The sequence below is a fragment of the Haematobia irritans genome, chromosome 4, assembly GCF_050003625.1.
Source record: "Haematobia irritans isolate KBUSLIRL chromosome 4, ASM5000362v1, whole genome shotgun sequence".
In the NCBI taxonomy this organism is placed as follows: Eukaryota; Metazoa; Arthropoda; class Insecta; order Diptera; family Muscidae; genus Haematobia; species Haematobia irritans.
The window spans coordinates 102,300,072-102,313,204 of record NC_134400.1 but is presented as its reverse complement, the minus strand read 5'-3'; the positions used below and the strand labels follow the sequence as shown (position 1 = coordinate 102,313,204).

The 13,133-nt window shown below is 38.4% G+C and overlaps 1 protein-coding gene across 1 annotated transcript in view; it reads right to left on the bottom strand.

Annotated features, from left to right (window-relative positions):
• LOC142235690 (cyclic GMP-AMP phosphodiesterase SMPDL3A) overlaps window positions 1–13,133 on the bottom strand; it is a 329,846-nt gene that overhangs the window by 304,752 nt on the left and 11,961 nt on the right. Inside the window, exon 3 of the mRNA XM_075306949.1 lies at window positions 2,315–2,477. Within this exon, the coding sequence (XP_075163064.1) occupies window positions 2,315–2,477 (163 nt within the window). The remainder of the gene's footprint in view (window positions 1–2,314; window positions 2,478–13,133) is intronic.

The following is a 13,133-nucleotide window of genomic DNA, read 5'->3' as shown; positions in this document are numbered from 1 at the left end:
ATCATCTATATGACCATAAAGAGAGAAAAATTTTGTTTTCAATGGTTTGTACTTTTCCGGCGAAAACGGTCCACTGTAAAACATGATTTTTTGAAAATTTGCCCTTTTTACGTCAATTTTTTTGAACCACGTAACTTATTACAAATCCAATTACACACGATTATTCGTCATTTCAATTCCTTTCGTTTAAGTATCAACAACGATATAATCGATATAATCGATATATAACGATATAATTTAAGTATCAACAACGATTTAAAATAACAGGATATCTTCAAAACTGTCCCATAAAAAAATTTTAAAAAATTTTTCGATTCAGCAGATTAAAATACATAAGAAAAGTCACATCTCAACAAATGTACATGGTAAACTAGTGTTATTTATTTATTCAATTCATTCGTCCTAAAATTTCGCAATTTTCGCTGAATTGCTTCCTCAGATGTACATGATATATAAGACAATTACTATAGACAAAAATTCTTATTAGAGCTAGTGAAGTATTACTGCCCTCGTCAGCTTTCTCTTTTTGTGTAGAAAATCCCAAAACTTAAAAAAAAATTCTACATTTTAATTTGATCATTTTTATACCCTCCACCATAGGATGGGGGTATATTAACTTTGTCATTCCGTTTGTAACACATCGAAATATTGCTCTAAGACCCCATAAAGTATATATATTCTGGGTCGTGGTGAAATTCTGAGTCGATCTGAGCATGTCCGTCCGTTCGTCTGTTGAAATCACGCTAACTTCCGAACGAAACAAGCTATTGACTTGAAACTTGGCACAAGTAGTTGTTATTGATGTAGGTCGGATGGTATTGCAAATGGGCCATATCGGTCCACTTTTACGTATAGCCCCCATATAAACCGATCCCCCGATTTGGCTTGCGAGGCCTCTAAGAGATGCAAATTTCATCCGATCTGGCTGAAATTTGGTACATGGTGTCAGTATACGGTCTCTAATAACCATGCAGAAATTGGTCCACATCGGTTCATAATTATATATAGCCCCCATATAAACCGATCCCCCGATTTGGCTTGCGAGGCCTCTAAGAGAAGCAAATTTCATCCGATTCGGCTGAAATTTGGTACATGGTGTTAGCATATGGTCTCTAAAAATCATGCAAAAATTGGTTGACATCGGTCCATAATTATATATAGCCCCCATATAAACCGATCCCCCGATTTGGCTTGCAAGGCCTCTAAGAGAAGCAAATTTCATCCGATCCGTCTGAAATTTTGTACATAATGTTAATATATGGTCTCTAACAACCACGCAAAAATTGGTCCACATCGGTCCATAATTATATATAGCCCCCATATAAACCGATCCCTTGATTTGACCTCCAGAGCCCCTTGGAAGAGAAAAATTCTTCCCATTCGGTTGAAATTTGGTACGTCATGTTAGTATATGGTATCCAACAACCATGCAGGAATTGGTTCCTATCAGCCCATAATTATATATAGCTCCCATATAAACCGATCCCCAGATTTGACTTCCGCTGCCTTTAGGAGAAACAAAATTCATCCGATCTGCTTGAAATTTGGTACGTGGTGATCGTATATTATATTTAACAACTATGCCAAAAGTGGTCCATATCAGTCCATAATCATATATTGCCCCATATAAACTGATCCCGAGATTTGGTTTTGGAGCCTCTTGGAGGAGCAAATTTCATCCGAGTCAGTTGAAATTTGGTACATTGTGCTAGTATATGGTCGTTAACAACCATGCCATATCGGGCTATAGTTATATATATCCCTCAGATAAAGCGATTTCCAATCACACAAAAATTGGTCCATATCAAGTTCATAATTGTATATAGCCCCCATATAAGTGACCCCCATATTTCAATTCTGGCTCTCTAAGTACTGTGCAAAAAGTCCATATCGATTCGTAATTATTTGTAGACTTCACTATACATAACTTTTTTGTCTAATATGGACGTATGGACTAACTCAAAATTTAGAAAACGATGTTAAGAAGTTTTAAGATACCACAACCCAAGTATTTCGATTGTGGATGACAGTCTTTCGTAGAAGTTTCTACGCAATCCATGGTGGAGGGTACATAAGATTCAGCCTGGCCGAACTTACGGCCGTATACACTTGTTTTGTTTTAGTTCTAAAACCAACACCAAATTATAAAATAAATAAAAAAACATAAAATTATCTTCTTTTCGAAATAGCTTCAGTTAAAAACATATTAAATAACAAAGAATAATTTTAAACGCTGTGTGAAAATTAGGCAAATTGAATTTAGTCCTTCTACATGGTGTGAGAGTAATTTAGATGTGCATATCATTTCACTTACCCTGTCCACAGGACGAATTCGACATTATCGCCCTGTCTTGTTTTCATTGCCTTTGCAGCAGACTCAATTAGAGTCCAAGGACTATCACAGAGGTAATCACCATAACGACCTGGCGAATGTGTGGACGAACTGGGTGGTGGTTGCCGTTCGATATGCCAACAACCTGCAAATACAAACGAAAGTAACAAAACATAAAGGAAAATGTAGAGTCATCAACGTAACAAATTGAAATTGTAAATAACTTCAATAAACATACAAAACAATACGCTGACTTTGGCTATAGATTCCAATGTTAATATATATAGGAGCACTAGGGTTAGCTGAGTTTAATTCCTTCAAAATGTCTGACAATATAAATATATTTTTACTTACAACGCTCAGTAACCTAGAGTTCGCGGAGAATGAACATCTTAAGCGGTAATAACTGCTGTCTAGCTCATATTTTCAATCAACTTGTTGTCAGCCTCTTCTATCAAACTCCAAAATTGTCTACGATGGAGTTTATCTTCTCTCACGTACTCTTGGTCGTGGTGAAATTCTGAATTGATCTAGCGGTGTCCGTCCGTCTGCTGCAAACACGCTAGGTTAGGTTGAAAGGAGGACTCAGGTTGCTCTGTTTCATGTCGGCTGATACATACCTAAATGTAAGTACCATGTTGACTTGTCGAGTTGAAATTTTCGCGGTTACTTTATTAAAACAGTTCAATATAAAGCAGACAAATTAACTCAATTGCTGCGCAGTTTCTTGTTCCTCTAAATTTCGGCAAGACATTATGGGAATATATTTGTTTTCATTTATAATTTTCAGGAAAGCAATCGCGAAAATAAATTTTCCACTTGTTGTGCGCCCTAACATCTTCTTTCCATCGTACATTTCTTTTATTTCAAGAATCCTGTGTCTCTAACGAATTCCATAATTTGTTTCGAGTCCTTGTTACCCAGATGGGCCAGGCCCCGAATCACCTCTTCGTCCAAATGGTCTACTCTTTGTCTAGTAAAGACAGGTCAGTGACTAATGTAGTGTTCCAAGGTCTCATCATCCCTAAATCGCGCTTTATATGTAACAGGTTGGATGATAAGTCACCGGTCTAATAAAGAACAAGTATATACGGCCGTAAGTTCGGCCAGGCCGAATCTTATGTACCCTCCACCATGGATTGCGTAGGAACTTCTACTAAAGGCTGTCATCCACAATCGAATTACTTGGGTTGCGATAACACTTGCCAATGGCAAGGTATCGTAAAACTTTTTAACACTGTCTTCTAAATTGTAAGTTAGCCCATACGGGGTATATATAAAACAAAAAAAGGCCGATTAAATACGTATATAATCTAGTTTGACAAAATTTTCTATAGAAATAAAATTTTGACAAAATTTTCTATAGGAATGAAACCTTGACAAAATTTTCTATAGAAATAAAAATTTGACAAAATTTTCTATAGAAATAAAAACTTGACAAAATTTTCTATAGAAATAAAATGTTGACAAAATTTTCTATGGAAGTAAAATGTTGACAAAATTTTCTATAGCAATACAATTTTGACAAAAATTTCTATAGAAATAAAATGTTGACAAAATTTTGTATAGAAATAAAATTTTGACAAAATTTTGTATAGAAATAAAATGTTGACAAAATTTTCTACAGAAATAAATTTTTTACAAAATTTTCTATAGAAATAAACTTTTGACAAACATTTCTATAGAAATAAACTTTTGACAAAACTTTCTATAGAAATGAAATTTTAACAAAACTTTCTATAGTAATAAAATTTGACAAAATTTTCTATGGAAATAAAGTTTTGGTAGATTACAAAAATTTTCTATAGAAATAAAATTTTGACAAAATTTTCTATGGAAATAAAATTTTCACAAACATTTGTATAGAAATAAACTTTTGACAAAACTTTCTATAGAAATGAAATTTTGACAAAACTTTCTATAGTAATAAAATTTGACAAAATTTTCTATGGAAATAAAGTTTTTGTGTAATAAGTCATCGGCTATATATAACTAAAGACCGATATGGACCAATTTTTACATGGCTGTTAGAGGCCATATATTGACAAAATGTACCAAATTTCAACCGTATCGGATGAATTTTGCTCTTCCAAGAGGCTCCGGAGGTCAAATCTGGGGATCGGTTTATATGGGGGCTATATATAATTATGGACCGATATGGACCAATTTTTGCATGGTTATTAGAGGCCGTAAACTAACATCAGGTACCAAATTTCAACCGGATCGGATGAATTTTGCCGCTCCAAGAGGCTCCGGAGGTCAAATCTGGGGATCGGTTTATATGGCGGCTATATATAATTATGGACCGATATGGACCAATTTTCGCATGGTTGTTAAAAACCGTATACTAAGACCACGTACTAAATTTCAACCGGATCGGATGAATTTTGCTCCTCCAAGAGGCTCCGGTGGTCAAATCTGGGGATCGGTTTATATGGGAGCTATATATAATTATGGACCGATATGGACCAATTTTTGCATGGTTGTTAGAGGCCGTATACTAACATCAGGTACCAAATTTCAACCGGATCGGATGAATTTTGCCCCTCCAAAAGTCTCCGGAGGTCAAATCTGGGGATCGGTTATATGGGGGCTATATATAATTATGGACCGATATGGACCAATTTTTGCATGGTTGTTAGAGACCATACACTAACATCAGGTACCAAATTTCAATCGGATCGGATGAATTTTGCCCCTCCAAGAGGCTCCGGAGGTCAAATCTGGGGATCGGTTTATATGGGGGCTATATATAATTATGGACCGATATGGACCAATTTTTGCATGGTTGTTAGAGACCGTATACTAAGACCACGTACCAAATTTCAACAGGATCGGGTGAATTTTGCTGCTCCGGGAGGCTCCCCAAGCCAAATTTGGGGATCGGTTTATATGGGGGCTATACGTAAACGTGGTCCGATATGGCCCATTTTCAATACCATCCGACCTACATCCATAACAACTACTTGTGCCAAGTTTCAAGTCGATAGCTTGTTTCGTTCGGAAGTTAGCGTGATTTCCAAAGACGGACGGACAGCCGGACAGACGGACAGACGGACAGACGGACGGACATGCTTAGATCGACTCAGAATTTCACCACGACCCAGAATATATATACTTTATGGGGTCTTAGAGCAATATTTCGATGTGTTACAAACGGAATGACAAAGTTAATATACCCCCATCCTATGGTGGAGGGTATAAAAACACATTTTTTTGTCAAAATTCGTTTTTATTATTCAACATAGTTTCTTTCATGAGCGATACAACGATTATAACGACCTTCCAATTTTCTGATACCATTTTGGTAGTACTCCTTCGGTTTTGCCTCAAAATAGGCCTCAGTTTCGGCGATCACCTCTTCATTGCAGCCAAATTTTTTCCCATCCTTTTGAAGTCTGAGAACAAGAAAAAGTCGCTGGGGGCCAGATCTGGAGAATACGGTGGGTGGGGAAGGAATTCGAAGCCCAATTCATGAATTTTTGCCATCGTTCTCAATGAGTTGTGGCACGGTGCGTTGTCTTGGTGGAACAACATTTTGTTCTTCTTCATATGGGGCCGTTTTGCCGCGATTTCGACTTTCAAACGCTCAACTAACGCCATATAATAGTTACTGTTGATGGTTTTACCCTTCTCAAGATAATCGATAAAAATTATTCCATGCGCATCCCAAAAAACAGAGGCCATTACTTTGCCAGCGGACTTTTGAGTCTTTCCACGCTTCGGAGACGGTTCACCGGTCGCTGTCCACTCAGCCGACTGTCGATTGGAGTCAGGAGTGTAGTGATGGAGCCATGTTTCATCCATTGTCATATATCGACGGAAAAACTCGGGTTAACAGCTGCAAACACCGCTCAGAATCATCAACACGTTGTTCTTTTTGGTCAAATGTGAGCTCGCGCGGCACCCATTTTTCACAGAGCTTCCGCATATCCAAATATTGATAAATGATATGACCAACACGTTCCTTTGATATCTTTAAGACCTATGCTATCTCGATCAACTTCATTTTACGATCATTCAAAATCATTTTGTGGATTTTTTTGATGTTTTCGTCGGTAACCACCTCTTTCGGGCGTCCACTGCATTCACCATCCTCTGTGCTCATTTCACCACACTTGAATTTTGCATACCAATCAATTATTGTTGATTTCCCTGAGACAGAGTCCCGAAACTCATTATCACGCCAAGTTTTTGCTTCCACCGTATTTTTCCCCTTCAGAAAACAGTATTTTATCAAAACACGAAATTCCTTTTTTTTCCATTTTTTTTCACAATAACAAAAGTTGCTTCACAAAAGACGCTCTATCTCACAAACTAATTGACTTACAGACGTCAAATTTTGACACGAATCATTTAAAGGTTGGTACTATATAAAAATAATATGCATTTGATACTAGCGACGCCATCTATGTGTCAGACCGGGGACTTATCAGCCAACCTGTTACCATCCTCTGCTGCTCCTAATCGGCACAGATGGCCTATCAATTCAAGGTGCCCGTTTCCGCGGTCCTGCCGATTCTCGTCCTACTTTTCTTAAGTAGTTCTCCAGCCTTTCCTTATATGTGTCACCACACAGTATTTTCGTTGTCCTTCTGACCGTTGCATTGGTCCACATTGCTTTATGTATCTTTCGTACCCATTCATCTAACTCCAATGGCCAGCCTTGTCTCTATTGGCTTTGCATTCTCTAAGTTCACTTTCCTATGTAATATAGCTCTTATCGCCAGAAAATTTGCTTTCACTTTTACTCTTATTCCGACATGTCCCATATGATACGGATCCTGCTGTATTCCGAAAATCTGGGAAAATATTAACGTTTTGTTGAATCATTTAATTTCCAAGCCAACAAACACATTCCGTTATGGTACGCACTTCTGCCAGCAGTAGTTTGCTGGGGTCCGGTAGCATTGGAATATGATTTCGGTGTCTGGGTACTATACATATATGTCCAATCCCGTTCATCTTCAAGTCATCAGTGCAGCAGCTATTTCACTGTGGTATGTGTTCTGGGGTCCCATTCTCCCAGGACCATTCTACTTGAGTCAGAATGTCAGTTTGTTGCGGTATCAGTCAACGTCTCTCCTATTGCCTTTGATGGTTCGTCATTTTTTGTGTTTCTATTCATTCTCCACGCATTTTAAATCTCATCGCTGTATTGACGGCTACACTATTTATCTTAGCTACTATAGGTCTTAAGTCCAGTATCGTGTCGAAGGCTCTGGTTAACGTGGTCTACATTGCCTACATTGTCAAGACAGCATAAAATCTCTATGTTGCAAATTCTCTCCATTGATGTCCAACAGACTATTGACGCATAGGTCGAGATTAGCCTTTGGACGCTCTCATATGTCCAGACCGTCAACTTCGACTGCGTAACAAACGGGTTCAAATACATCCTTAGGCAGAATTCTTAGAGGGCCGTGTATAGTTGTTAGTATACCTATCTGTAGAGTACACCACTCTACATTGGCCGTTATGGTCACATCATGCGATCCATAGATTATCCTTCTATTCCTTAGCATATGGGCTATTCATTTTTTTAAGGATCCGAATACTTGATTAATGTGACGGGACTAATGTTGTTGAAATCTCCTTCAATGTCCATACGTACAGTTAGTTTGTACGTCTTAACAGAGAAATACTCTCTTCAGTAGAGCATTTCGCATGAAATTCCGCTTTTTTTACCATGGTCTTAACCACGCATCCGATTGTCTTCATCAGAAATGATGTTGAAGGGTGATACGGTCAAAATTTGGTCAATATAAACTTGACGGATTTCTTTCAATTTTGCATTTAAGAAACCCGAACACCCCTCATTTTGAAGGTGTGGGTGTGTAGAATGTTGCTCCTATTTTGATTTTGGAATTCATTCTTCAGTTGTCAAAATGCCGTCCAAGCAAGAAGAGCAGCGTATCAAAATTTTGTTCGCGCATCGCGAAAATCCGAGCTACTCGCACGCAAAGCGGGCAAAATCACTAAAAGTTGCCAAATCAACCGTTACAAATGTAATTAAAGTGTTTGGGGAACGTTTGTCGACAGCCAGGGAGTCTGAATCGAGGGGAAATCGAAAACCGGAAGCCGCAGAGACGACAAAGAGAGTTGCCGGTAGTTTCAAGCGAAACCCTAACCTCTCTCTCCGATATGCCACAAATAAGCTGGGTGTATCGTCTACAACCGTGCATCGAGCAAAAAAACGAGCCAGACTATCGACATACAAGAAGGTAGTGACTCCAAATCGCGATGATAAACAAAATACGACGGCCAAAGCGCGATCCCCGACGATGCTGGCGAAGTTTGACTGCGTGGTAATGGACGACGAAACCTACGTCAAAGCCGACTACAAGCAGCTTCCGGGACAGGAGTTTTATACGGCAAAAGGAAGGGGAAAAGTAGCAGATATTTTCAAGCACATAAAACTGTCAAAGTTCGCAAAGAAATATCTGGTTTGGCAAGCCATCTGTACCTGTGGCTTGAAAAGCAGCATTTTCATAGCTTCCGGGACTGTCAACCAAGAAATTTACATGAAAGAGTATTTGAATAAACGTCTGCTGCCTTTCCTGAAGAAACACGGTTGTTCCGTACTGTTTTGGCCGGATTTAGCATCGTGCCATTACGGTAGAAAGGCCATGGAGTGGTACGCCGCCAACAACGTGCAGGTGGTTCTCAAGGACAAGAACCCTCCCAACACGTCAGAGCTCCGCCCAATTGAGAAATACTGGGCTATTGTCAAGCGGAACCTAAAGAAGACCAAAAAAACTGCTAAGGATGAGCAGAAGTTCAAGGCAAACTGGCTTTCTGCGACGAAGAAGGTGGACAAGGTGGCTGTACAAAATCTGATGGCAGGTGTCAAGCGTGAGGCCAGGCAATTCGGATTTGGAAAAGCGAAAACCTAACTGAATATTTTTCCTGAATTTTATACTAATTGAACTTGAAAAAGAAATTTAATTTGATTTTTTAAATAAACGATTTCACCGATTTACACGCGTTTTCCCTTGACCAAATTTTGACCGTATCACCCTTTAGACTTATAGGTCCGTATGCCTTCGGATTTGTATAATTTGAGTTCCTTGGTGTTGGTATGCAGACTACTTTCGCCTCCTGCCAGGATTTTGGAGTGTATGCGAATAAGTGGGGCGTTATATAGTACACCGCTATTTGAAGTAATGCCGGGAATATCCCATCAGATCAACGCCACTTAAATGGTAAGAAGCTTTTTATAGTCCCTTTGGTCATTTCATTTGCTGTGATAATGTCCTGGTTGTCCTCGTCCGTCCTCATCCAATCCGGTTGAAATTTGGTTAGGTTAGACGTAGTGGCATTTCATTTCGGGCTCACTTAGACTTAAGGTGAAACCTGGTACCCACACCTATTTATGGACCAAAATTTTGACTTTTAGACAAATCGCATAAAAACTCGGAATTCTAGATGTTTAAGAAGCCATATCGGTAGATCAGCCTATATGGGGGCTATACCATAATATACACTGATAAGTATCATTTTCGGCTAATTTATGTGTGGACCTAAAAGACCTTAAGATTTGCAATTTCAGACAAATCGGATAAAAATAGTGGTGTCTAGAAGCCCAAGAAATCAAATCGGGATATCGGCTTATATGGCTTATATGGGGCTATACCAAACCATGGCCCGATACTCACCATATTCGACTTAATTATTTAAGGACTTAAGGATTTAAGTATCTCTAGATTTTGAATTTCAGACAAATTATCTTATTTGTAATTGAGGTGTCTGCACAAAAATCTGGACCGATATAGCCCATCTCCGAATATTTTTTATTTTATTTCTTTACACGGCTAATAGCAGCCGGGACATTACAAAATAAATTTTTTCAATTCAATTAAATATAATTCAATATTCCAAGTGGGCCATAAGGGACCCTATAGGTCAGTAAGGACCACAGCGAGTCAGAAAGGAGTCCCAAGCTAGTTATTCGAGATGGGTCAGAAGGGACCCCGTTGAGTCAGTAAGGGCTCCGCGGTACTCAATAAGGTTCAATATATAAGCAGATGGGTCAGGAGGGACCCCATTGAACCAGACAAAGTTTAAAAAGTGCCACCATGGTCGGTAAGGGCGCGGAAAATAGGGTAATACAAGCAGTAATTGGATGAGCAGGATCAAAAAAATTTTATAACACAGCTGGAAATTTAGAAGGCAACACCCCTTGGATCAGAAACTCTGTTTCTGATTCCTTGATGGCAGGAATCGGATTGGTTAAAGAAATCAATGAATACACCGAATTAAAGTTTTTACACAAAACATTAAGGGGATTAAATAATTCATAGTTATGTCTGCAAAATTCAGTCTTTAAGAATACAAAGTTTCTAGTTAAACGATTTGGAACATTGTAGCAAATTCTCGATGTCAAGTAGTGTGAATCAGATATGACCTACCTGCAGATAAAAGACAGGCAGACAGACAGGTTGACATTGTTATATTGTCTTAGAATTTCTCCCTGATGAAGAATATACAATTTGAGTAGTCGGAAATCAATATTTCGATGTGTTACAAACGGAATGACAAACCGTCATCAACATTCTATGATGGTGGGTATAAAAGTGCACTTGGACTAATGCCATGCAAGTTCTAAAAAATTCGCAAGAGCTCACCGATGCACAAAACAACGCACGACTGGAAAGGGCATAGGAGTTGTTTCGCTTGGACGAAAGTGGCCAGTTACCGAATTTGGTATTTCCTGATGAGAAGCCATTCCAAATTGAGAAGTTTTTGAATAAACTAAATGATCGGGTGTACTTGCCAAATAGGTCAGCTGAAAACACCTTTGATTGCCAATCGGAAATCAAGCGTCTCCAATGGTAATGGTGGGGGCCTCCTTAACGGTCAATGGTCGTTCGTAAACATCGAGCTAAGGATCTATAAATCGAATAATCGATTATTCGAATTGTTGCATGAAAATATAAAAAATCTAAATCGATTACTAACCTAAAAATAATCACAAAATCGATTTTAGATATTCAACTCGTTTCTTGATTTTGACTCGATCAAAACTCGTTTCTCTTTTCAATATTCATTGGTCACTTTCAATTGAACTGTGTATTTCACCAAACAACATTTGTCCACCAACAAAGTTAAGAAAACATAGGCGGTGTCCCCACTAAGGGTTCATCATTATTGAGATGATTGCTTGTCCTCAATTGGATGCCTCGTGATGTCTTTCCGAAATCATTTGGCATCAAAAGTGGCCGACCAGTTCTTGGCAACTATTGAGAAATGTCATTTGAGTTGGAATTTTCAGTACACCCCATTAAATCGTGAGTATGGTAAGTGTCGTCTAATATTTACTTTTTTGGCATCATGTAAAATTACAAAATCAAATTAAGACCATTCCTTTTTCTTTACTGTCCGATTGCCATAACATGGTCCTTTGTACATCTCTTTGTCCGTAGCACCTTAGACAGCGAAAGACGAAATAGAAAGAGGACAAAAGGTTTTTCGGAAAAAGAAATATTCTCAATTATATGCTGACAGTGTAAAAACTTCGCCCCCATTGAAATGAATATTTTAAGTGGGAAGTTTTTCCATCCTTGCTACGATTCATCGACAAACAGACGGTAGAAATACCCTATACTATTCAAAGCCATTCCAAAACACAACAGCACCCATAGACATTTGAAGGAATAAACGAACAGTCACATTTTCTTCATAAAAATTGCTTCATAAAATATTATTGCTAGCATTGCCATTGGAACTGCTTCAGTCCAAAGACTATAGCAAACAATACCAAATTTATTGGCAAATAATTACAATTATGGAATATTGCTGGATGGTTGCTTGGTTTACTTATGTACTTCCTTCACGAAGGAGAAATGCATGTAGTCTGTAGTATTCCACGGAATGTTCTTCAAATATTGATCTACTCGTCGAACAATAAATAATTGACTTTTGGCTTTAAGTGGATTTTTATGGGTCAAGTTGTGTAATTTAAAAATAAAACAAACTACTGCTGAATACAACATGGAACTCCTGGAAGAAGAAAAGAAAATAATAACCTTTGGGATGAAAAAAGGGATATGCTCAATATACAAGTCCTTGGAGAGTCAATAGTAATTTGCATATAAGAAACATTCTCAGGGATGGCCGAAGGACAGACACTAAATTGAAAGTATCCAAGCGAAAAGAAAGGCAGTAGCATTAACAAATTTCAACGAGATGATTTAATTTTTAAATGAATGCATCGAGAATTCATTAGCCACACACACATAGGCTTTATCGTTTTAAAATTTCATATCTACGAGTATCTAAAGGGTGATACGGTCAAAATTTGGTCAAGGGAAAACGCGTGTAAATCGGTGAAATCGTTTATTTAAAAAATCTAATTAAATTTCTTTTTCAAGTTCAATTAGTATAAAATTCAGGAAAAATATTCAGTTAGGCTTTCGCTTTTCCAAATCCGAATTGCCGGGCCTCAGGCTTGACACCTGCCATCAGATTTTGTACAGCCACCTTGTCCACCTTCTTCGCCGCAGAAAGCCAATTTGCCTTGAACTGCTGCTCACCCTTAGCAGTTTTTTGGTCTTCTTTAGGTTCAGCTTGACAATAGCCCAGTATTTCTCAATTGGGCGGAGCTCTGATGTGTTGGGAGGGTTCTTGTCCGTGGGAACCACCTGCACGTTGTTGGCGGCGTACCACTCCATGGCCTTTTTACCGTAATGGCAAGATGCCAAATCCGGCCAAAACAGTACGGAACAACCGTGTTTCTTCAGGAAAGGCAGCAGACGTTTATTCAAACACTCTTTCGCGTAAATTTCTTGGTTGACAGTCC